The sequence below is a fragment of the Mirounga leonina genome, unplaced genomic scaffold (genome assembly GCF_011800145.1).
Source record: "Mirounga leonina isolate KUSES-001 unplaced genomic scaffold, KU_Mleo_1.0 Mir_126, whole genome shotgun sequence".
Taxonomy (NCBI): Eukaryota; Metazoa; Chordata; class Mammalia; order Carnivora; family Phocidae; genus Mirounga; species Mirounga leonina.
In genome coordinates this window covers 26498482-26524729 of record NW_023270314.1, presented here as the reverse complement: position 1 = coordinate 26524729, position 26248 = coordinate 26498482, and the positions used below count along the sequence as shown (strand labels likewise).

Sequence of the window (26248 nt, the reverse complement as noted above, 5' to 3'; positions counted from 1 at the left end):
AGGAGCTCCTGGGTGGCTCAGTCGGTTGAGCACCTGCCTTCGGCTCGGGTCATGATCCTGGGGCCCTGGTATTGAGTCCTGCGTCAGGCTCCCTGCAGGGAGCCTGCTTCTCCCTCTGCCTCTCTCTCATGAATAAATAAATAAAATCTTAAAAAAAAAAAAAAAAAAAGACTTTTAGGGTTGCCTCGGTTAAGCATCTGACTCTTGATTTCGGCTCAGGTCATGATCTCAGGATAGTGAGATCGAGGCCTATGTTGTGCTTTGCGCTCGGTGCAGAGACTCCCTGAGATTCTCTCTCTCCCTCTCCCTCTGCCCCTCCCTGTGCTTACATTCGAGTGCTCTCTTGCTCTTTCTAAATAAATAAAATCCTAAAAACAAAACAAAAAAACGTTTACTCTCTTTTAGATCTTAAAGAATGGATATTCTAATGGAGGAAATAAGGAAGCTTAATTATTACAAATGAAACAAAGCAGGGGCGCCTGGGTGACTCAGTCAGTTAAGTGTCTGTCTTCAGCTCAGGTCATGATCCCAGGGTTCTGGGATTGAGCCCCACGTAGGGCTCCCTGCTAGGCCGGGAGACTGCTTCTCCCTCTCCCTTGGCCATTCCCCCCCTGCTTGTGTTCTCTGGCTTGCTCTCTCTCTCTGGCAAATAAATAAAATCTTAAAATGAAACAAAGTAAATATACAGATCCAATGCTAACAAAAGCTACTGGGAGAAACTAAATTCATTAACTGTTTTAGAGAATACAGAGTTAATATAAAAGAGAAATGATTTCGGGTTAGTAAAAGTTTCCTGGACTCTAAGGTAGACTTTAGAAAGCAGAGGCACCATCCATGCTGGGAAACTAGCAAATATGAAAACTCATATTTGGGGAAAGAAAGGTTTGCAAAGGCTTGCTTGGTACTGCGTAAAGTGAAGACCCTGGTGAATCTTAACAGTGAAACCTTGACTGACCAAATATTAGCTTAGGTACATTGTTAATTTCTCTAAGCCTCAAAAACTATTTCTACTCCATAGGACTACTGCTGAAAGTTTTAAATAAAATTATATATATGAACTGTTTACTTAACATAGTGACTATCTAATGGGACATAATAAACCATAGCTTTCTTTATTACAAGTAAGAATTTTAATATTACAAATAAGAATTTTAAAGGAATCTACTCAACAGACATAATCAGATATGTAAAACAAATTTTAAGCATAAAGATGTTCAAAATAACTTTACAAATAATAGGGAAAATGTAGAAGAATCTAAATGCTAAATAATAGGGAAGTTATAGTGCATCCAAAGAATGGAATATTATACAGCCATCAGCAAGCGTTTTTTGGTTTGTTTGTTCGCTTGTTTTTTATTTTGTTTTGTCATACAAATAAATTGGGGAAATTAGAAGGGCAATTCAGACACTCCTCATTGCCCTCAGGCAAGTGCTGAGGAGTCTGGACTTGACAGTCAGGCTGGAACACTGTAAAAATTTCAAATTTAACATGTTTTATCCTTCAAGAAACAAACTGGTAGGGGATTCTGGGTGGTTCAGCAGGTTAAGCATCCAACTCTTGATTTTGGCTCCAGTCATGATCTCAGGGTCCTGAGATCAAGCCCTGCGTCAGGCTCTCTGCTCAGTGGGGAGTCTGCTTGGATTCTCTCTCTCCCTCTCCCTCTGCCCCTCCCTCTGCTCATGTCCATGCGCGCTCTCTCTCTCTCTCCCCTAAATAAATAAATAAATCTTAAAAAAAAAAAAGAAAAAGAAACAAATTGGTAGTAAGAGATGCTCTTCATAACTGGAACCCCATCTGCAATGCTCTACCTGAATAAACACAGATGTCCTCTTTGCCGGGTCCCACAGGAACTCCACTGTATTCAGTTGGGTTGGATTAGCTCTAGGATCGATTATACCAACAGACATTGGGATATCTGAGAAACAAAATGGTAATCACTGAACAATTCTGAGGACTATTGGGTTTAAATAAGATAGCACCGATTGTTTTATTATTGGTCCCTAGTTACCAAGATTTTTATGTATCACACCCTAAACCTCTTGTCAATGGAAAGGGTTTGATTAGAGCTAATTTTGACCTAAGTACTTTCCTTCTGAGTATCTTTTTTTCCATTTTAAAAGGTTTTTTAAATAAGACAATTTAAACGTAGTTTCCTTTTAATCTGCCAAAATTCTACTTAAAGACAGACTTAGTCTACACACTAGCTCTAGTGTTATGAAAATTGTAATATAATCTGCTTCACTTACAGTTTTAGGATTAGTGTTACTGATAGAAGTACACTAACAAGATTGCTATAGAAATATAAAGCAGAGTGTCTGAATAAAGGCAGAAGCATTGTATTACAGATAGAAGTGGGAAAAATTTAGGGGCGCCTGGGTGAATCAGTCATTAGGCATCTGCCTTCGGCTCAGGTCATGATCTCAGGGTCCTGGGATCAAGCCCCGCGTCGGGCTCCCTGCTCTGCAGGAAGCCTGCTTCTCCCTCTCCCACTCCCCCTGCTTGTGTTCCCTCTCTCGCTGTGTCTCTCTCTGTCAAATACATAAATAAAATCTTAAAAAAAAAAAGAAGTGGGAAAAATTTAACATAGGGATTGATGCTGGCCTTAAAGTCATCAAATAACCCTGTAACAGAGCAACAAATCTGATACTCAAGAGGGAAGCAAAAATGAATGAGCTCCAGTAGAATGCTGCTTTCCATTCTATACAGCATATAACCAAATATCATTCCCTGACTTCTCCTATTAATATTCAAACTGGGGAGAGAAAGCCAGGCTGATATTTATGATCATAACTGTGCTATCACTATACTACTGTTTTACTGTCAATTCAAACAACAAGGTGGGTCCAACTGTGCTCGTTGTATTGGATTTATCCTAAGGTCAATTTATTAAGTGGATATCTGTATAAGAATCAATGTTTTCTCAGGTAAAATTAGTAGGTACTTAGATTTGTTCAACAACTGTTTACTAGTAGGAGATAATGACCAATAAGAGATCAAAGACATAGATGCCAGGATTAAAAATACATTCATGAAGAGAGACTGCATGTATGTTTGTAAAGGAACTTTCCTTAAACCCTATGATTTAGGAAAAATAAATTCTACCCTATGTAGCAAAGCAGTAGGGGAAAAACCTAAATTGTAAATCAAGAGGCATAGATTCTAATCCCAGGTCTCTTACTTTAGGTAAAACAAACCACTAATCTGCCTCTCAGTTATTAGTAAAATAAAAGAACTTGCAGCAATTTGGGAAAAAAACCTGGCCTCTTTTACATACACACAAAACAAAATATCAGACCCTGAATAGCCAAAATAATCTTGAAAAGTAATCTTGAAAGGTAAAGTTGGAGGTGCCACGTTTCCCGATTTCAAAACTTACTACAAGGTACAGTTATCAAAATAGTATGGTACTGGCATAAAGATGGAGACACAGACAAATAGAACGAACACGTTAGAGAGTCCAGAAATGAGTCCTCACATACAGTCAAATGATGGTTGACAAAATTGCCGAGACCATTCAGTGGGGAAAGAACAGTTGTTTCAACAAATGGTGCTGGGAAAACTGAATATCCACATACAAGAAATGAAGGCAAATTCTTACCTTATACTATATGCAAAAATTAACTAAAAAATGGATCAAACACCTAAATGTAAGACCTAAAACTATAAAACTCTTGGCAGAAAACATACCAGGAAAAGCTTCATTGGGTTTTGTAATATTCTTAGATATGACACCAAAAGCATAGGCAAGGCAATAAAATTATTAAATAAACTGGACTACATCAAAATGTAAAACTTTCATGTGTCAAAGGACAATTATCAACATGGTGAAAAGACAACCCACACGGAATGGAAGAAAATATTACAAATCTTGTATCTGATATGGGGTTAATATCCAGAATATATAAAGAATGCCTACAACTCACAACAACAAAACCAACCAACCAGATTAAAAAATGAGGAAAGGACTTGAATATACATTTCTCCAAAGAAGATACATATATGGCCAATAAGCACATGAAAAGACACCCAACATCACTAATCATTAGGTAAGTATAAATCAAAACCACAATGAGATAACCACTTCACATCCATTAAGAAAACAGCACATGTTGGCAAGGACGTAGAGTATTTAGAACCCTTGTTCACTTCTGATGGGAATGCAAAATACACAACTGCTATGGAAAAAGTATGGCGGTTCCCCCAAAAATACAAAATGGAATTACCATACGTGATCTAGCAGTCCCATTTCTGGGTATATATTCAAAAGAACTGAAAGCAGAGACTGAACTAAATATCTGTATACCCATGTCCATAAGCTGCATTATTCACAATAACCAAAAGGTAGAATCAACCCAAGTATCTACTAAAGGATGAATGGATAAATAAAATGTGGTATATATACATATACACAATGGAATATCATACAGTCTTTAAAAGGAGGAAAAATCTGATGCATACTACTATATGGATGAACCCTGAGGATTAGGTTAAGTGAAATAAGCCAATCACAAAAAGACAAACACTGGATGATTTCACTTATATGAGGCACGTAGAGTAGTCAAATTCATATGAACAAAAAGTAGAATGGTGGTAGCCAGGGGCTGGGGAGAAGGGGAATAGGGAGTTATTGTTTAATGGGTACAGAGTTTCAGTTTTGCAAGATGAAAAAAGTTCTGGAGATGGATGGTAGTGATGGCTACATAATGTGAATGTATTTAATGTCACTGAATTATTTACTTTAAAATGTTTTATAATTGTAACTTTTAGGTTATATATATTTTACCACAACTAAATTAAAAAAACAAAACCAAAAATAAAATCACCCTAAAGTAATGGACGCAATTGTTATGGAACTGAAGTGTCTACACTTCCAACTTTAATTTTGGTATTATCATCCCAGTAGTTTTTTTTATGCTTAGTCAATAAACACTTCAGGGTTTATGCTAATTGAGCCCCTGAGGTACTCTGAATCAATGTAAACATCAAGTAAAGAAAACCAATTCTCAGACCATACTTACAGGCATTTCCTGGGAAATAGATTCCCTTAACTCACCAATGTCAAGAATTCTATCTCCAGGTCGGTTCCACCTCCAGCCCTCCAGCTGCTGATGTTCAGTATACTGTAGCCGTCGGTCATGGAACACTACACGGAATATACTCTAAATGGAAGCAACAAAATCAAATGATAATAGGATCCTTTAAAAAATCAGTGCTTATAATGGGAAACCACCAGAAGTCACCTCCAGTTTGTTTCTAGATACAATCTAAAATTATTTTTCTTAAGATTTGTTTCATTCTAAAACCCATACCATACCAAACTCTATTTGAGGGTAAATTTTATAATTGCTCAGATATAATCTTTATAGTTAACTGGTACCATATTTAAAACGTGGCTTAAACATCAGTCCTCATGGACCGGGCAGAAAGGACTCTTACTGGAAGCATTTCTACCTGTCTCTACCATTACCATGTAATAACCAGCTCAGCTCTTCAGGTGTATATGAAAAGCTCACCAAGTTCCCTGCTTGCTAACCCACCATACAACACTGAGGGTAAGCCGGGCTTGTATCTATCAACTTTCCTTTTGTTATTCTTACTTTGAGGAGGTGTTTATTAATATCCCTCCCACTAACTTTTACAGCTGCTGACCAAATTCCTCTGTCCCAATTGTGCTGTGAATTCATTGCTACAAGTCTAGACTAAGAAAACTGCTATTCATCAACAGAAGTTTGTTTTTCTTGCTACTAGACCACATATGCAAAGAGACACAAGTTTCTCTAAAAATCTCAAGGGGGTCACTCTATTCCACCCCAAACAACTTCACTGAACCAGGAGACTCCTTTGACATGTAGTAAGCCTTCTGTTTTTGCAGCTCTGAAAAATCCATGTGAATGAGGGGGCTCACTCCCACTCCAAAGAAAGAACAGTTTACCACTCTGCCAGCAAATTGTAGTAGCTAAGAGACAGCACCAAGCCCTTTATGGAAGCAAAAGAACATTACCCAAAAAGGGTCAGTAAAAGGATATTGTGCAGAGGATTGATTTACTCATTTTCTTTTACCTTCACCAACTTGCCATTAATTTCTGGAAGTTCTCCAAGTTTCCTATTGTCTAGCATACGAATTTCATAAGACTGTCCTGGAAGAAAAAGTTACTATATATTATATTCATCATAAATTAAGTTTGCAAGATTCAGAAAGAATAAAATTCAGCTGGTTGAATATACAAGAGTATAATATTGTTAGTATTAGTAACAACTATACTCCTTTACTATATGCCAGACACAGTGCTAAGTGTTCACATATTATATCATTAGTTGATACAATTCTCGAAAGTATTATCAATCCTATTTTTACAGATAAAGGAATTGAAATGTAAAGAGTTTAAGTAACGTATCCAAGGTCACACAACTGGTAAATAGAGCTGGGTAAGGATTAGAAAGAAAGAGGGAGATAGGAAGTAAAATCGGTAAATAAAAGAAGCCACTGATATACATCAAATATGACATAAAAGTGCAAATCTCTGATGTAAGGCTTCAACTCTGACAGCTCACACTAGAAAGACATACTTTTTACATAAAAGTACACCTAATAAAATGTCAGCAATCCATCAGATCTTCAATACTACTAACAAATAAGGAAGCCTCTAACCTTGATTGAGATACGTCAGAGTTTCATCATGGAGTTTCACTGCTGGAGACGTGGCAGCACAGAGCACATATTGAAAAGGCAGGATTTTATTCTCATTATCAGGGGGCAAACTCGACTCTTCTTGCTTAAAAATGGGCAATGCAAGGACATCACTGAAATAAAACAAACAACTCATGTTAACATCTGACAGTGGTGCAAAAGTGGATTTATGTTGAAACAATTTAACTGCAATTTGGCTTGGAAAACTATAAACACTACTCACTTTGATGAAGTTTCTTCCCAACCATTCAGTTCAGATTACCTGCTGTGCTATCCCCCCTCACAACAATGTGGGCAATGACAGATATTCACTGCTAAAACTGTTTAGACAGGGGTTCCTAAAAGGGCTCTGAGAATCATATGCAGAGTTCCAAAATGTCAGTTTAGGACACTCAGTAATGTATTTGTTCTTCGAAAGGCACCACTGCAGTTATCTCTATAACCGTATCAGCTGATCTACTCTAGGGACTAAAACAAGACTCAGAATTCCTAGAAGCCACTTGAAAAGGACAAATCAATGACCAGGATATATTTCAAGGTCAGCTTTCATTCTGTGGAATATAACTAACTAAAAGTGGTGTGTTTCAGTCCCTGAAAGCCTTAGGCAAATCTTAGACAAGCTCTCTAGTCTTCATTCCTTCATTTATAAAATGGGAATCACATTTGCTGTCTAGAGTAAATATGTGAGAAAATATTTTGGAAACCGTAAGGGACTAAAATTGATGTATAGGATTAACAATAATTTTCCCTCATAAACTCCAGCCGTGGCTAGTGGGAAAGAATATCCTGGGCCCTATCCTGGAGACCTACTGTTGTGATCAACATTTGCCCCAAACCAAATTTTAAAAGAATCTTAAGAGATGTACCAAATTAGGGGTGCGTGGGTGGCTGTCGGTTGGGCGTCTGCCTTGGGCTCAGGTCATGATCCCGGAGTTCCAGGATCAAGCCCTGCATTGGGCAACCTGCTTGGCGGGCTCCCTCTCCCTCTGCTCCTACCCCCCCAACCCCCCGCTTGTGCTCTCTCTCTCTTTCTCAAATAAATAAATAAAATCTTTAAAAAAAAGAGAGAGAGAGATGTACCAAATTAAGGAGTATTTCCAATTATCTCAAGACATGCCACAAAATTCTCAAAATAAAATGTATTTTAATTCACTTACAGAATTCATACCTGTATTCACTAGAACTGCTAAAGTTAGAAAGACAACCCAAATGTTGGCAAGGATGCGGAGCAACCAGAACTATTCTTTTCCAGCAGTAGTGTAAAATAACACAGCCAATTTAGAAAAAGGTTTGACTGTTTCTTTTTTTTTTTTTTTAAAGATTTTATTTATTTATCTGACAGAGAGAGACACAGTGAGAGAGGGAACACAAGCAGGGGAGTGGGAGAGGGAGAAGCAGGCTTCCCACGGAGCAGAGAGCCCAAAGTGGGGCTTGATCCCAGGACCCTAGAACCATAACCCGAGCCAAAGGCAGACGCCTAACCGACTGAGCCACCCAGGTGCCCCTAAAATTTATCATTTTAACCATTTTTAAGTGTGCATTTCAGTGGCATTAAGTACTTTTACAATGTTGTACAACCATCACCACTATCTAGTTCTAGAAGTTTTTCTTCACTCCAAAAGGAAACTGCCCAACAAGCAGTTATTCCTCATTCTCCCCTCTTCCTCAACCCCTGGCAACCACCATCCATTTTCTGTTTCTGTGAATTTGTCTAGTCAGAAGAGTTCACATGAACGGAGTCATACAATGTGTGGTCTTTTGTGACTGGTTTTGTTCACTTAGCATTGCGTTGTTTTTTTTTTTTAAAGATTTTATTTATTTATTTGACACAGAGAGAGACACAGCGAGAAAGAGAGCACAAGCAGGGGGAGTGGGAGAGGGAGAAGCAGGCTTCCCGTCGAGCAGGGAGCTGGATGTGGGACTCGACCCCAGGACCCCGGGATCATGACCTGAGCCGAAGGCAGACGCTTAACGACTGAGCCACCCAGGCGCCTCCAGGTTTGACTGTTTCTTATAAAATTAAGTATCTATCTGCCCTTTGGTCCAGCAATTCTACTCATAGGTATTTATCCAAGAGAAACGAAAATAGAAGTCCACTCAAGGCTGTACATAAATGCCCCAGCATAAAAGCAAAAATTGGAAAGAATCCAAGTGTTTGTAACTAAGAGGACTGGATGCACAAGCTGTAGTACAGGATGGAACACCAGTCAGCGAAACGAAGGAGTGCAACAACGTGGATGCATCTCACAGACGTAATACTGAGCAAAAGAAGCTAGATAAAAAGCATATATAATGTACGATTCCATTTATATGGTGTTCTAAAACAGGCAAAGCTAAGGAGAACAGTGGTTTCCTGGCAGGGCAGAGATTGACTTGGAAGATATAAAAGGGAACTTTCTGGGGAGATAAAAATGTTCTATAGAACGCTCAGTGTGTGGGTTACATGGCAATTCTTTATATGCACCTCAGCAGTACACATTCTCCCCAAATAGTACAGAATCATTACATTCAGGCAAAAACAACCATTGAGAGAAAAATGGCCGAACTCCTATAAATCTTAGAGACATTATCAATTCTTATTGGAAAACAAAATAAGCAGAAAATGTTCTGATTATTGTCCTAACAATCCACATAGGAGTAATAAAAATTTAATGGCATAAATGCTTTAAAAAAAGGGGGGGGTGGCAGAGGGAAGAGACAAGAAAGAAATTTCTCTTTCTGCTGTTGTCTAAATAGCAAGGCTCTATGTTATTAGTTGAATCCTGGCACCTGAAATGCAAACCAGTTTTTATGAAACACAAGTTTCTTGATGCTAAAAGGTATTTCAAAGGCTAGAAAAACAAAAGGTGCTTTCTTCTCCCTGAGGCCTTGAGGTATGTGTGCTTTGCTCAAAGGGTTGGGGTTGAGTGGAGGTGAAGAATCCTTCTTTCTGTCTATATTAATGTCATGTGAAACATACTACTGATCCCTTGAGACTATATAAAACTGTAGAAGCACTGGGTTTTCTAGAAAAGTACTCCAACCCAGTTCTTCCACTTCTCAAAATCAGGAAGCTACCAATGCTCCCACAACAAATAGTACAGAAAATAAAGCAAAACACTACAAAACTTCAGAAACATGATGCTAGTCTTTGGGAAACTTTGTTGCCTTATCATTCTCAACAAGTATCTCAATACATATCATTCTCAAATATACCACATCTGATGATTCCTTGAAAGATTAGTGAAGATTATCAGGAATCAAGGTGAATCGGATTTTGAAACATAGCAACAGCTCAATCTTTTAGAATGTAGAGTGGCTTTTTTTCCTTCTCAAATATTACTGGCTAGCAAGGTTAATACATAGCAATAGTCCCTAGTCTTCTCAATATAATGTGGCTTTACACCTAATCCCTCATAACTAAGCAATTTGATGCTGAAACTTTAAAACTAATTCTAAAAATTACCCCTAAAATTAACTAATTCAAAACAGCCAAACTAAATACACAAAACTATATTTTCTCATCAGAGATTTTAAGATCCAAAAACGTCAAATATATTTGAATTACTCATGTTCTTGCTACAGTGCATTTCTTTTACTCTGCTGTGGGAGCAAGAGTACCATTCAGTTCCACATTCCTAGAGATGGAGGCTAAAGGTCACTGGTGAGCACAGTTCTAGAACCCTGTCTATAGCAAAACAGTAACAGATTAAGTAAGCAACAATTTTGGAAATACAAAAGTCTGCTCCTTCTCAGAGGTAAACTGAGCATTGATCAGGAAAACCCACTCTGAGTGGTGGGGCCTACGTAGTTGGTACCAATGTACAATTTAGCATTTTATTACATTCTCCAATTGCTTCATGTATTTTTTTTTTTTTAAGTAATCTCTACACCCAATGTGGGGCTTGAACTCATGACCCTGAGATCAAGAGTTGCATGCTCCACTGACTGAGCCAGCCAGGGGCCCCTACTTCATGTATTTAATTCATTCCAATGAAACATAAGCTATTTGAAGGAGTAACTTCTCTTTTCTGTGCTTAGTATTTGTTGATGTGATTTATATTTTTGTTTGCATTTTCCAGAATACTCAGCACTAGTACATTGTGATCATTTTGGAATGTGACATCTGATCAAATATAAGAATACAGAAATCTGGGCACCTGGGTGGCTCAGTTGGTTAAGCGAGACTGCCTTCGGCTCAGGTCATGATCCTGGAGTCCCTGGATCGGGTCCCGCATCGGGCTCCCTGCTCGGCAGGGAGTCTGTTTCTCCCTCTGACCCTCCCCCCTCTCATGTGCTCGCTCTCATTCTCTCTCTCAGATAAAAAAAAAAAAAAAAAAAAAAGAATACAGAAATCTCACCTGATAAAAAGATAAGTTGAGTATGCGTTAAAAATGTGCATTGCTAAGTGGAAATTCACACCAAGAGTGGAAACAGCAGAAAGCATCTAAATGGAAGTAACAGAGGAACAGAAGCATGATCAAGAATTCTTTCTTGGGCGCCCGGGTGGCTCAGTTGGTTGAGCGACTGCCTTCGGCTCAGGTCATGATCCTGGGGTCCCGGGATCGAGTCCCGCATCGGGCTCCCTGCTCGGCAGGGAGTCTGCTTCTCCCTCTCCCACTCCCCCTGCTTGTGTTCCCTCTCTCGCTGTGTCTTTCTCTGTCAAATAAATAAATAAAATCTTAAAAAAAAAAAAAAAAGAATTCTTTCTTATATCTAACTGGGATTCCATGAAGAGCTGCTTCATGGTCTCCTGAGGCACAAACTACTCTTTTGAGATAAGGCAACCTCTGAATGGTCTGTAGGCAACCTATGAATGGTCTGTAGGTATTCACGACTATGGTTTATTTAACCTTCTCCCTCAGGCCTACCATCTGTTGAATGCCCTCTTCTAGAGAGCCTAAGAAGGGAGAGGGAAAGGTTTGATGAGCTCTACCTTGAGTAAGAGAAGCAAGTAGACAGGTTGTCCATAGCACCAAAGAAAATTAGAAACTAACTTGGTTTATATGAGGTCCTAAGCTTCTAACTTCCTTACTTATGCCCTCATTTAGACTCCATCATGATGAAAACATCTGAAACAAAACATAGCAATACCCCTATGTCAGTCCCAGTGTGAAAGAGCAAGAACTAGAGAGGCTACATTCTACTCTGAGGTCAGCTTCAAAAAAAAAAAATAAATCCAGTAAATAACTAGTCAGAAAACCTTAAAGAAGAGGGGAAAGCAGACTGATTTCCCAGATTTGTGGGAAGGCTGACAGGGCAGATCAGGGAGACCTGGTAAGAAGAGATGGTGCTGCAGGTTTTAACACAAAGCTAGTGAGATTCCTTACTACTGATAAGTAAGGTAAATGGTAAAAGATGGTAAAATAAGAGTACTTTCTGGTGGGCACCCTCTGTCACAGAAAGTAATAAAAAATTTCTACTGTCTGAACAGCTACTGAAAAATCACATTCAACTAAAAAGCAGCATATATTTTAAAAATTGCCTTGCTGGGGTGCCTGGGTGGCTCAGTCAGTTAAGTATCCCACACTTGGTTTCAGCTCTTGGTTTTGTGAGATTGAGCCCCATTATGGGCTCCACACCCTGGGTGTGGAGCCTGCTTGGGATTCTCTTTCTCTCTCTCTCCCTCTGCTGCTCCCTCCCCCCTAAAAAAAAAACTGCCTTGGGGTGCCTGGGTGGCTCAGTTAGTTAAGCAGCTGATTCTTGATTTTGGCTCAGGTCGTGATCTCAGGGTTGTGAGATCAAGCCCCTCATCGGGCTCCACGCTCAGCAGGAATCTGCTTCTCTCCCTCTGCCCCTCCCACCATTTGCAGTCTCTCTCTCTCTAAAATCAATCAATCAATCAATCTTTTAAAAAAATTGTTTGCGGGGCACCTGGGTGGCTCAGTCGTTAAGCGTCTGCCTTCAGCTCAGGTCATGATCCCAGGGTCCTGGGATCGAGCCCCGCATCGGGCTCCCTGCTCAGTGGGAAGCCTGCTTCTCCCTCTCCCATTCCCCCTGCTTGTGTTCCCTCTCTCGCTGTGTCTCTCTCTGTCAAATAAATAAATAAAATCTTTAAAAAAAAAAAAAATTGTTTGCTAATTATTCTATCACCAGGAAGGCAGAAGAAATGAGTAGAATTTTAATTCTGAACTGAATTTGACCAAGAAGAAACTGATCAGAAAAGAGGAAGTGGTGGGAGCCTGAAAAGGAAGCAGCCAAGCCAGGTAAGTAAAAAGAACAAAGAACATAGCCAGATGTGGTTCCTAGTCTCTAAGAGAACAGGCTTCAAAAAACAATGACAATAGGACCCAAGCCCATGGCCTGAGATAATAAAAGGGGAGACAACAGGACTGAGGATCTCAAAAATGAAATTTTGCCAATCTCACATTACCTGAGATAGAGGGGAAAGAAGAGGGGAGGTATCTAAAGAGACTAAATGGAAAGCTCACTGTCAGCTCAGAATTAGAAGGACATGCCCAAGAAAAATACATATAAAAGGGGGGCGCCTGGGTGGCTCAGTCGTTAAGCTTCTGCCTTCGGCTCAGGTCATGATCCCAGGGTCCTGGGATCGAGCCCCGCATCGGGCTCCCTGCTCTGCGGGAAGCCTGCTTCTCCCTCTGCCACTCCCCCTGCTTGGGTTCCCTCTCTCGCTGTCTCTCTGTCAAATAAATAAAACTATAAAAAAAAGAAAAATACATATAAAAGGAAAGAAACTATTAAAAAAAAAAGTGGCGGGCGCCTGGGTGGCTCAGTTGGTTAAGCAACTACCTTCGGCTCAGGTCATGATCCTGGAGTCCCTGGATCGAGTCCCGCATCGGGCTCCCTGCTCGGCAGGGAGTCTGCTTCTCCCTCTGACCCTCCCCCATCTCATGCTCTCTCTATCTCATTCTCTCTCTCAAATAAATAAATAAAATCTTAAAAAAAAAAAAACGTATAAAAAAAAAAGTGGCACTGATACATATATAAGCAGCTTGAGGTGAAACCCAGAATGTGCTGAGACTTACAAAAAGTATAAGGAAGACGCAGGTCCACTCTTTGATGTAAATAGTGTATTACTGATTAAAACACTAACATATTAGGGGCACCTGGGTAGCTCAGTTGGTTAGGCGACTGCCTTTGGCTCGGGTCACGATCCTGGAGTCCCGGGATCGAGTCCCGCATCAGGCTTCCCGCTCGGCGGGGAGTCTGCTTCTCCTTCTAACCCTTGCCCCTCTCATGCTCTCTCTCATTCTCTCTCTCAAATAAATAAATAAATAAAATCTTTTTAAAAATTAACATATTAATTATGAGTATTTGGCAGGAACACAGGAATCACTAGGAGCCATAACCAAACTAATTCATTTTCCTATTTTTAACACAGTATGATCAGGGAATGCTGTAAAGATAAATACTTCTGGATTTTCAAGGTGAAAAATACGAATTTTGTAATAGTTAAGTGGCTTCATAGATCACTATATAAACCATACCTAAAGAGTACAGGTAAGTCTAGAAGGTTTAGTAGTATGTCACAGGACCCCAGAGAAACCTGTCCTCTGCAACATTTTTTTAAAATGATTTGGGGGGAGCCTGGGTGGCTCAGTTGGTTAAGCGTCTGCCTTCAGCTCAGGTCATGATCCCAGGGTCCTGGGATCAAGCCCCATATCAGGCTCCCTGTTTAGTGGGGAGCCTGCTTCTCCCTCTCCCTCTGCCGCTCCCCCTGCTTGTACTTCTCTGTCTTTCTGTCAAACAAATAAATAAAATCTTTAAAAAACATTTTTTTAAAATGACTTGGATGAGAACACAGAAGAGGATGATGATCAAATATATAAATGATAGGATGAGAAAGCAAATATCCTGTATGATAGAATCAACTTTTAAAGTAATTCTAATTGGCTGGAAGAGGAAGTTAAATCTAACAAGGTAAGATTTAATAAGGATAAATATAATGTCACGCACTTTGAACTAAAAACAGCAAAATGGGCCAATACATGTGAGATAGACTAGGGCTTTAAAAAAAATCTATTTCAATGAGACAAACAGTATAACATGGCTGCCAAAACTGCTGATAGCAGGTTTCATTAGAAACAAAGTCTCATAAGGGAAATGACATACTTCTCTATGCAAATCAGACTACACTTGAGTACTGTGCTTAGTTCTGAGTGTGGAACCTTAAAAAAATGAGGACTTTAAGGGGCACCTGGGTGGCTCAGTCACTTAAGTGTCTGACTCTTGGTTTTGTCTCAGGTCATGATCCTAGGGTTGTGGGATCAAGCCCTGTGTTGAGCTCCACGCTTGGCGCGGAACCTGCTTGTACCTCTTCCTCTGCGCTCTCTCTCTCTCATAAATAAAAATAAAATCTTAAAAAAAAAAGAGAGAGAGGGCGCCTGGGTGGCTCAGTTGGTTGGGCGACTGCCTTCGGCTCAGGTCATGATCCTGGAGTCCCGGGATCGAGTCCCGCATCGGGCTCCCTGCTCGGCGGGGAGCCTGCTTCTCCCTCTGACCCTCCCCCCTCTCATGTGCTTTCTCTCTCTCATTCTCTCTGTCTCAAATAAATAAATAAAATCTTTAAAAAAAAAAAAAAAGAGAGAGAGAGGACTTTAAAAATCTAAGAAAAGAATAAGGGAGGGGACCTAGAGTTATGCCATTTTTTTTTTTAAGATTTTATTCATTTGAGACACAGAGAGAGAGCATGAGCAGGGAGAGAGGGAGAGGGAGAAGCTGGCTCCCCCCTGAGCCGGGAGCCCAATGTGGGGCTCGATTCCAGGACTCTGGGATCATGACCTGAGCCGAAGGCAGACGCTTAACCATCTGAGCCACCCAGGCGCCCCTAGAGTCATGCCATTTGAAGAGTAAGTGAAGGAAATGAGGGTGTCTGTCTGAAGCAAAGTCTTGTTAGGTCTGCTCCATAAAGAGATTTAATCATCAGTTCAGGGTTGGACAAGCTGACCTTTAAAAAATGTCCCCCAAATCAATTCTATTATTTTATTATTCTAAAAAGAATAAATGTTTTGAGGCTGTTTGGGTTTTAGAAGCTGCATTGGGATAAGCTTAGGGATCCTACGGATTATTAGAAATACTGATTGGTATACAGTAGCCTCTAGTAGACAGGCAATCTATTTCCCTGTGATTATTGTCCAATGTATATTCTACAGCATCTGCTATAGAAGGTAGCAGCCGAATGATAACTATACAAGCCTATATACTGGCTAGACCAACTGGCTTGTAAATCTGTCTATACAGTTTGGTTTTTTTTTATTTTTTTGACCCTTGTGTATTTGTCATGACAAAACAAGGACTAAACGAATCATCATAAAGGCATGGACAACATCTAGGCATGCAAACTCTTCCGTATACCAAATCCAAAAGACTCATCACTAGTTTTCTCTAACACAGACAATTTCTAAAAATTGTACTCTTGGGACACCTGGGTGGCTCAGTCGGTTGAGCGTCTGTCTTTGGCTCAGGTCATGATCCCAGGGTCCTGGGATTGAGCCCTGCATTGGGCTCCTTGCTCAGCGGGGAGCCTGCTTCTCCCTCTCCCTCTGCCTGCCGCTGCCCCTGCTCTTGTTCTGTCAAATAAATAAATAAAACCTTTTTTTTATTTTTTATTTTTTAAAGATTTTATTTATTTATTTGACAGAGAGAGAGAGACAGCTAGAGAGGGAACACAAGCAGGGGGAGTGGGAGAGGGAGAAGCAGGCTTCCCGCTGGGCAGGGAGCCCAATGCGGGGCTCGATCCCAGGACCCTGGGATCATGACCTGAGCCGAAGGCAGACGCTGAACGACTGAGCCACCCAGGCGCCCCATAAATAAATAAAATCTTTAAAAAAATCAAAATGGTATTCTCAGTTAAAGTCAAAACAAAGGTTTTGAATTCTTAGAAAAAGCCCACATCTTATTTAGCCATGATGATTCTAATGAACCATGCTCTCAGAATACATTCTTCTAAACTAAGTATGAACTAGCTGGTAAGTGGAATACAAGTTTCCTGAGATACTGGTTAACTCCCTTTTTAAAAAGAAAACTCTAATTATTCATTCAAATATTTATTGAGTACCTACTAGTACCAGACACTATTCTTAAAGTACTAAAAACTATGTATCAGGGGCGCCTGGGTGGCTCAGTTGGTTAAGCAACTGCCTTCGGCTCAGGTCATGATCCTGGAGTCCCAGAATCGAGTCCCACATCAGGCTCCTGCTCAGTGGGGAGTCTGCCTCTCCCTCCGACCCTACCCCTTCTCATGCACTTTCTCTCTCTCATTCTCTCTCAAATAAATAAAATCTTTAAAAAAATAAATAATAATAAAAAAAAAAACTATGTATCAGTTTTTTTAAATGAAATTATTTTCCTTCTTTCTTCTTTTATTCCCCCTTCCTTTGGTCTTCCATGTTTCAGGAATAGGCAATGAATGGTACATCTTTTTAGTTCTCACATTTTTTTTTAATGTAAAGTTTATGACATCATCTATTCCCCATCCTGTACTCACTTCTCCCTGACCAATTTACTAAGTTCTTTTTCATTTATGCTTAACTTACACCTAAACAGTTGCTAGACAGTTCCTATCTATAGTAGAGCAAATGCTGAACACAGAGCTTGGGGGACAAATGAAAATAAATGAAATCTAGATGATCCAAATGTAGCCTTGGTGCTTTTTGTTGTTGTTGTTGGGGTTTTTTTTTTAGCAGGGAGGGGCAGAGGGCAAGGGAGAAAGAATCTTTTTTAAGATTTTATGTATTTAGGGCGCCTGGGTGGCTCAGTTGGTTAAGCGACTGCCTTCAGCTCAGGTCATGATCCTGGAGTCCCTGGATCGAGTCCCGCATCGGGCTCCCTGCTCGGCAGGGAGCCTGCTTCTGCCTCTGACCCTCCCAACCCTCCCCCCTCTCATGTGCTCTCTCTCTCGTTCTCTCTGTCTCAAAAAAAAAAAAAAAAAAAAAAAATTTATGTATTTATTTTGAGAGAGAGAGCAGACGCGCACACACATGAGCAGAAGGGAGAAGGAGAGAAAGAATCTCAAGCAGACCCCACACTGAGCATGGAGCCAGATTCAGGGCTCAATCTTACGACTGTGAGATCACGACCCAAGCAGAATCAAGAGTCGGACGTTTAACCGACTGAGCCACCAGGCACCCCAAGGAGTAATAGCTTTCTTTCTTTTTTTTTTTTTTTAAGTTTTTATTTCTTTATTTGACAGAGAGAGAGATAGTGAGAGCAGGAACACAAGCAGGGGGAGTGGGAGAGGGAGAAGCAGGCTTCCCACCGAGCAGGGAGCCCGATGTGCGGCTCGATCCCAGGACCCTGGGATCATGACCTGAGCCAAAGGCAGATGCTTAACGACTGAGCCACCCAGGCGCCCAGGAGTAATAGCTTTCACTTTTGTGTTTTGGGGAACTTTCTTGAACTGCCATATGATGTCACTCGTATCTGGGAATCTAAAAAACAAATGAGGGCGCCTGGGTGGCTCAGTTGGTTAAGCGACTGCCTTCGGCTCAGGTCATGATCCTGGAGTCCCTGGATCGAGTCCCACATCGGGCTCCCTGCTCGGCAGGGAGTCTGCTTCTCCCTCTCCTTCTGCCTGCCTCTCTGCCTACTTGTTCTCTCCCTCTGTCAAATAAATAAAATCTTAAAAAAAAATAAAATAAAAAAATAAAAAACAAATGAATAAAGAAACAAAAGCAGAATCAGAGCTATAGAGAACAAATTGATGGTTGCCAGAGGGAAGAGGGGGAGGGAGGGGATGGGTAAAATGGGTGAAGGGGAATGGGAGATACAGGCTTCCAGTTATGGAAAGAATAAGTCACAGGAATAAAAGGCACAGTGTAAGGAATACAGTCAGTTATATTATAAGAGCGTTGCATGGTGACAGACAGCAGCTATACTTGTGGGGAGCCCAGCATAACATGTAAAGAACTTGAACCATTGTGTTGTACACCTGAAACTAAAGTAATACTGTATGTCAATTATACTCTAATTTTAAAAATTTAAATAATAAATAAATAAAACAAGTTAATGCTATAAAAACTACACTGCCAGTGAAACACACTTATTTTCGCTCTTCTGGTAAAGAAACAGTAGTAAAGAATTTGAATATGGTCAGATCCAAAGAATAAGCAACTGGGTAAAAAAAAACAAAAGAAAGTGTGAGAGACAGTAAGAGAAAAAGAGAGAAAATAAATGTGGATAATAAGCAGTCTGGCCCCATTAAGAGAACGATAGGACAACCACCTCTTTTCCTCTATCTTTTTCATATGCTCTAGCCCTATGGCTTTCAATTTTTTTTCCTTTTTTCTTTTTAAAAAATATTTAATTTATTTATTTGTCGAGAGAGAGTGAGAGAGCACAAGCAGGGGGAGCGGCAGGCAGAGGGAGAAGCAGACTCCCTGCCAAGCAAGGAGCCCAATGCGGGACTCGATCCCAGGACCCTGGGATCACAACGTGAGCTGAAGCCAGATGCCCAAGTGACTGAGCCACCCAGGCATTCTCAAATTTTTCTGAATACCATTTACATTAAGTAAGTCATTTGGGGTGGGGGACAGAGGAAGATGGAGAATCTTATGCAGGCCTGACGTGGAGCTCGATCTCACAACCCTGAGATCACGAACTGACCTGAAAATCAACAGTCGGACACTTAACCGACTGAGCTACCCAGGCACCCCCCAAGTAAGTCATTTTTATATTAAGACCCAGTACATGTGTCTACAGAACTGAAACAAGTTTCACAAAACAATACTTATTAATATTGGTATTTTCTATTTGCCTTCATTTTTAAAAAATGTTGGGCGCCTGGGTGGCTCAGATGGTTAAGCATCTGCCTTCGGCTCAGGTCATGATCTCAGGGTCCTGGGATCGAGTCCCGCATCGGGCTTCCTGCTCCTTGGGAGCCTGCTTCTCCCTCTGCCCCTCTCTCTCTGTCTCTCATGAATAAATAAATAAAATCTTAAAAAAAAAAAAAAATGTTGACCACAACCAGCAGTTTGAAAAACAGTGCTGCTCATCTTTTCCTTAAAACTTTGCACTAGGGGCACCTGGGTGGCTCAGTCAGTTAAAGCGGCTGCCTTTGGCTCAGGTCATGATCTCAGGGTCCTGGGATTGAGCTCCACGTGGGGCTCTCTGCTCGGCAGGGAGTCTGCTTGTCCCTCTCCCTCTGCCTTCCACTCTCCTTGCTTGTGCTCTCTTTATCTGTCAAATAAGTAAATAAAATCTTAAAAAAAAAAAACACTTTGCACTAAATTAATTTACAGTCCCTTTATCAGTATTCAAAAAACTAATATAGGGACACCTGGGTGGCTCAGTCGGTTAAATGTCTGCTTGGGTCATGATCCCGGGGTCCTGGGATTGAGCCCTGAGTTGGGCTACCCGCTTAGCGGGGAGTCTGCGTCTCTCCCTCTGCCCGCATGCCCCCCCACTCGTGTGCTCTCTCTCAAATAAATAAAATTTTTTTTTTTGGTGGGCAGCAAAGCAAGATTTATTGAGCAATAGTAAAGTGATAATACAAAGCTCCCAAGGAGGGAGGGGACCCGAGAGGGTTGCCCTAAATTAAAAAATCTTTTAAAAAACCCCAAAAACTAACACAATAAAAGACAAGTCTTCCAGATGAGACTGTCATTCGGCTACTTAAGAACAGGGATGTTGGGGCGCCTGGGTGGCTCAGTCGTTAAGCGTCTGCCTTTAGCTCAGGTCATGATCTCAGGGTCCTGGGATCGAGCCCTGCATTGGGCTCCCTGATCCCCGGGAAGCCTGCTTCTCCGTCTCCCACTCCCCCTGCTTGTGTTCCTGCTCTTGCTATCACTCTCTGTCAAATAAATAAATAAAATCTTAAAAAAAAAAAAGAACAGGGATGTTACCTACTCTAATAGACAATTAAACAAATAGAGACTCACACGGAGAGTAAATACAGACGGTATTCAACAGAAAAGCGACTCCTCCCCAACTCACTGTTAGCTCCCTTTGGCGGTCTCATTTTTAATTCATAGAGCACATAACTCTCCACTGCAAAGCAACAAAAAGCACTGCGAAATCTAACGGCCAGCATGTTTGCACTGAAGACTGTCTTAAAAACTGCAATCCCAATCCTGCTTTTTAAGTCAGAAAATATTTGGAAGTAAAATAGCTCTCAAGTCATTTTCTGCTGTAACTTGTAGACTGCATTACTAAATTAAAGGAGTCAGGTCTGCATGGAAGGTATATAAATATCAGTGGCCGTTAACCTTGGGTGCATATTAACAATCAATGGCGGGGGTCGGGGGCTAATTAAAACTCCTTTCCAGGCCATATCCTGCGCCAATTAAATCAGAAGGGGGAGGGGGGATCATGAGCTTAATTACTAAGTGCTATGTCTTAATAAGCCAATGTAATGGGTTTGATTTCTGTCATCTAAGATGACCACCTCTCTATACCAAAATCTGATTTTACAGAGGTCCTCAGTGAGCCATCTTGAAACATTATCTCTAAGAGAAAGGGAGTTTGTTCAGGTCTATACATATGTATCACCAAATCCAACTACTAGGGGGAGAACACTCAGCTTGACATTGAATCACTAAATCTCCTCAATCTTTTTTTTTTTTTCCATTTATTCAGCAAATAATCTTTGAGCACCTACTATCTTCTGGGCCTATTTTAGGTGGCAGGGATAGAACAGTAATCAAGTTATAGATGAAGTCCCCTTATAAAGTATTACATCATTGTCTAAATTTCTATCTCTGCACAGCAATAAATCATACTGCATCATTCTATAAATATCTATTGTTTTCCTACATTCTGTTCATTGTCCTTACAGTGTTACAAATACTCAAGTAAGCATAAATGAATTATTTTAAAATATAGAGCAAAAGTGATGTAACTCAAAAAGGCTTAGTATATCTCTAGCAGGTGTTTTATACACTCTGCCCTGAGTAGCTTAACTCTACTACTCCCTTCCAACTTCAAACCTGGAATGCAGACTGTCCAGTGAATAGGACATTAAAATGCCAAGTGAGCAGTAGATAAAAACACCACTTCTGGATTTTATGCTGATGCTGCCCCTGATAGAGATATTGGTCATCTGACAAGTCTTTGTTTAGAAATAGTATTTCTAGAACTTTTTTCTAGATCTCAATACTGGGCTTACTATTCTTTAAGCACTTTAAGAAGTACTCCTAGATATGAACCATTCTATTTCTTCAGCACAGTTATGAGAGACCAGCGGTTTGAAAGTTGTTATTCATCATGTTTATCTCAAAGTTTACCCAAAAATGAAGCTAATTTCTCTCCCCCCACCCCAGTCTCTGAATCTTCCTCATTTCTACTCTGCTGAATTATTTGCCAATTACTACTTATTTACTTCTATAAGCAATGTGCATTTTACTTTCCTTTAGCTTAGAAAGTCACTGAAAACTTCTCACTTCAAACCTGTCTGCAAGCCTTACTTATTTTGGAAGCTGAAAAGTATCCGACCAATGTCAGATACAAATCTACTTCCAGAAAACTTGTAAGATATTACAGGTTTAATCAAAGAAATCTGAATCAGCAAAGCCCTACCTCAGGAGATTTGCCAGATATAGGCCTGCTTTCTCAGTTTTTTTCCTACATTACAGGATTAGCTCTTACCAGCCTATAAATCTCATTAAGACACTGCTAATTGAAAACATCACCTGTGGCATCATTAGTACCAGGCTCTTTTATTAAATTTGAAATTACCGACTCTTCCCATTAGGTGATGAATGGTAACCTGCAACAGTATTCATGGGTTATATATTCCAAGAATTTGACAACTTTGATACAGAAAGTGGAACTCCCATTTCAGTATTCAAAATTTGGTATCTACCATCATAGTATGACCTATGTGGGAAAACAAGGGAAATCACACTTAGACCCTTATGGTACTGAGCCTCAAAGCTTCTTTTCAGGTCCAAATGTCTACCAGTTCTTTTCTCCCCCCCTCCAGTTTAGCTTCCCCCCCTCTTCATGGGCAAGCATCACTCACCACCTATCCTTTGGGGTTCTTCTGCCTTGCTCATTCCATCCCCACTACCAAGCCTAGCTTCAAAGCCCCCAAATCTCCCTTGTCTCCCATTCCTCCCAAGCGCGGATTTGTTTTTTAACGCTTTTAACTGCTAATGACTTTTGGGAAAATCCTAAAACTACTAGAGCATTAGTCCTATGAAATGGTAAAAAGGCTTTAGCTATCTCTCTCCCCTTATGCTCACAGTGGTTAAGTTGTATGAAAATTGCTCTTCCCTCAGACCATACTTTTGATGAAAGCCCAGTCTTCTAAAATGGCCAACACACTCCCTGGAGGTATCTCAAATTAGGCCTGATGATGTAATCAAAGCAGACCTGTTATTTACTCCCTTTCTTTTATGGAGAGTAGATAGATGAAAGTAATTTGCATTTCTAAAGATATTCAGAGCAGAAGATACCCAGTTCACTAAGCTTCGACCCTTCCCAGGAATGATAACTAGCTTTTTATCATTATCCTCCAATCTGTGTCAGAGTAACCTTTAAAAATGTAAATTTAAAATGTCATTACCCTGTTTACAACTCTTCACCACTTCTCACGGAAATCATGATAAAGTACTAGTTCCTCAACTGAGCTCCCAAGGTCTTTCCAAAGTGGACCCAGTTTACCTTTTCATGTCTCATCTCTCATTATACATCCCACATCTCTGTTCCCCTTTTAAAAGTTCCTTTCCAACAAACTGCAGTTCCTTCCCCTTGTTCTCCTTCACTCCCACTCAACTATTGCCACAGAATTTTTACACATAAATTCACATTTAACCCATATAATAATGCTGTCGGGCATTCCTCATTTGCCAGTTGAGGAAACTGAAACTCAAGTAATAGATGTTAAAAATTTGCCCAAGGTTACACAGCTCGTGAAGAGCATATATAAATCCCAGTTTATGCATCCATTCAATAAATACTTTTGTGAGCACTTCTGTGCCTGGTTGGCACTGTTTCAGGCAGGGAGGAAACTAAAATGTTATCCAAATTTTGTCCTTCTTTATTATTACTCAATGGCTGGCATAAAGCAACACCTGTTCAAAACATTCCTGGGGGGGGCGGGGCGCCTGGGTGGCTCAGTCCATTAAGCCTCTGACTCTTGATTTCTTTTTTTTTTTTTTTAAAGATTTTATTTATTTTATTTGAGACAGAGAGCATGAGAGGGAGGAGGGTCAGAGGGAGAAGCAGACTCCCTGGGGACTCGATCCCAGGACTCCGGGATCATGACCTGAGCCGAAGGCAGTCGCTTAACCAACTGAGCCACCCAGGCGCCCCTGACTCTTGATTTCTGCTCAGGTCATGATCTCAGGGTTGTGAGATCCCGCTCCATGGGAGGGTGTGGAGTGTGGAGCCTGCTTAAGATTCTCTCTCAGGGTGCCACGGTGGCTCAGTGGTTGGGAGTCAGGTCATGATCCCGGGGTCCTGGGATCGAGCCCCACATCAGGCTCCCTGCTCAGCGGGGAGTCTGATTCTCCCTCTCCCTCTGCCTCTGCCCCTCAGCTTGTGCTCTCTCTCTCACTCACTCTCTCTCAAATAAATAAAGTAAAAAAAAAAACAAAAAACCTCTCTCTCCCTCTTCCCGGCCTCCCTCTCACTCTGTAAAACAACAAGACAAAAACATTCCTGAGGAAAAAACCATAATCAAAAGCTTCCGTCCAATGTTTCAAAGATGTTTCTAAAGGTGGTGGGCTCCAACACTTCCCCATGGCTATCTGTTCCATTCATACTAGGAGAATGAGAGTACCAATAACTGATTTCACTAAAAGGACCCAAAGCTTTTGCAATAACTGACTCCCTTGCCCAGTAGCTAAATTTCCGATTTCTGCCTGGCTGGTTCTTTTTCATCACTCAGGTCTCTGCTAAATTGTCATGTCTACAAAGAGCTATTCCTGGTCACTCTACCTAAAGTAGATCCTATATATTTTCATCATGGCACTTCTTTCTGAAATTTCCTTGTCTATCTACTCCCCCTCTCATAAAAATCCAAGCTTCAAGAATGCCAGGACCTGGGCGCCTGGGTGGCTCAGTTGGTTAAGCGACTGCCTTCGGCTCAGGTCATGATCCTGGAGTCCCGGGATCGAGTCCCGCATCGGGCTCCCTGCTCCGCAGGGAGTCTGCTTCTCCCTCTCCCGCTCCCCCCTCTTGTGCTCTCTCACTCTCTCTCTCTCAAATAAATAAATAAAATCTTTAAAAAAAAAAAAAAAAAAAAAAAGAATGCCAGGACCTCATTTGTCTTGTCACCCTAGTATCAACAAGACCTGGCTATAGTAGATACTCAATAAATACTATATAAATGATTAAAATAATAATAATAATATGCCCATTAGAAAATCTGGGTCTTTACAATTAGGCTACCCAGCAAGCATGACTGCGTTATACTTGTGGACAAACAGTCCAGGAAATGCTGCTATCATTTATTATCAAAACTGCACGGAGGACTTGGCTATCTACAACCCCTGTGGGGAACTCCTAAGTATTTGGAAGTTACTTGCAGTTGCCTCTCCACATACAATTTAACTAATTAAATGTGTCATACAACACGTTTTTTTTTTTTTTTAAGATTTTACTTATTTGACAGAGAGAGACACAGCAAGAGAGGGAACACAAGCAGGGGGAGTGGGAGAGGGAGAAGCAGGCTTCCTGAAGAGCAGGGAGCCCGATGCGGGGCTCGATCCCAGGACCCCGGGATTGTGACCTGAGCCAAAGGCAGACGCTTAACGACTGAGCCACCCAGGAGCCCCTGTCATACATTTTTTAGGTATCTTCCACTACCAAACCTATGAACCTACCCACCTTTGAAATGGTCTCTTTTGCTCCTAATACAATGAAGGCGAAGTCCTTCCTCCTAGGAAAGGTTGATCCTTACCCATGGACTTGGAATCCGTCCATTCTCAATTCCCCAGAACTTTATTCCTTTAACTGTCCCAATGTATACACCATCAGTCTCCCTCCACTAAAATATAGTCAGCGTAATCATATTTGAGTATTCCCTGTCTTTAAAAAAAAAAAGTCTTCCCACATGCCCCTTCAGCTACCGCTACACTTCTCTGTACCTTTCATAACTGAAAGTCTCTACATAAATAGTCTCCACTTCCTCATCTCTGATTCATTCCTCAAACCATGACAGTTAGGCTTTCATTCCACCTTTCCATGGAAACAATCTCCTCTCTGGCCTCTGAACACCCTTTCCTGATTTTCTTCCCACCTCACTAGCAGCATCTCACCAGATCCCCTGTGGCAACCCCTCTTCTTCTACAAAACCTCAGGAATGGGTGTTGGTATTCTCTTTCTGTACTCCCAGTGATCTAATTATCATACATTTAAAGTATCACCTCATTCTGATGACTCCCAAACGCACCTACTAGGTCCAGACTCCTATTTTGAACTCCAGATTTAAGTATTTAAATACCTACATACCTTTGCCTCCTTGGTGCCTCTCAGGGATATCAAATGGACCAGATTCAAAGGAAAACTCTTGATTTTCCTACCCAGCCCACCTCCCTGCCATGTTTCCCACTCTTGTATTGGATGGCAATATGATCAATCAAAATGCCCAAACGAGGGGCGGTGCAGAGATTATTTAAAAACTTTTATTTATTTATTTATTTATTTATTTATTTATTTATTTATTTATTTATTTA

At 40.8% G+C, this 26248-nt stretch overlaps 1 protein-coding gene across 8 annotated transcripts in view; it reads right to left on the bottom strand.

Annotated features, from left to right (window-relative positions):
• TFCP2 (transcription factor CP2) overlaps window positions 1-26248 on the bottom strand; it is a 59484-nt gene that overhangs the window by 13710 nt on the left and 19526 nt on the right. For all 8 annotated transcript variants that reach the window (XM_035002648.1, XM_035002649.1, XM_035002650.1 and 5 more), the window contains exons 2-5: window positions 6651-6802; window positions 6062-6138; window positions 5055-5160; window positions 1810-1916 (exon numbers count right to left, since the gene is read on the bottom strand). In XM_035002648.1, coding sequence (XP_034858539.1) covers window positions 1810-1916; window positions 5055-5160; window positions 6062-6138; window positions 6651-6802 — 442 coding nt within the window. The remainder of the gene's footprint in view (window positions 1-1809; window positions 1917-5054; window positions 5161-6061; window positions 6139-6650; window positions 6803-26248) is intronic.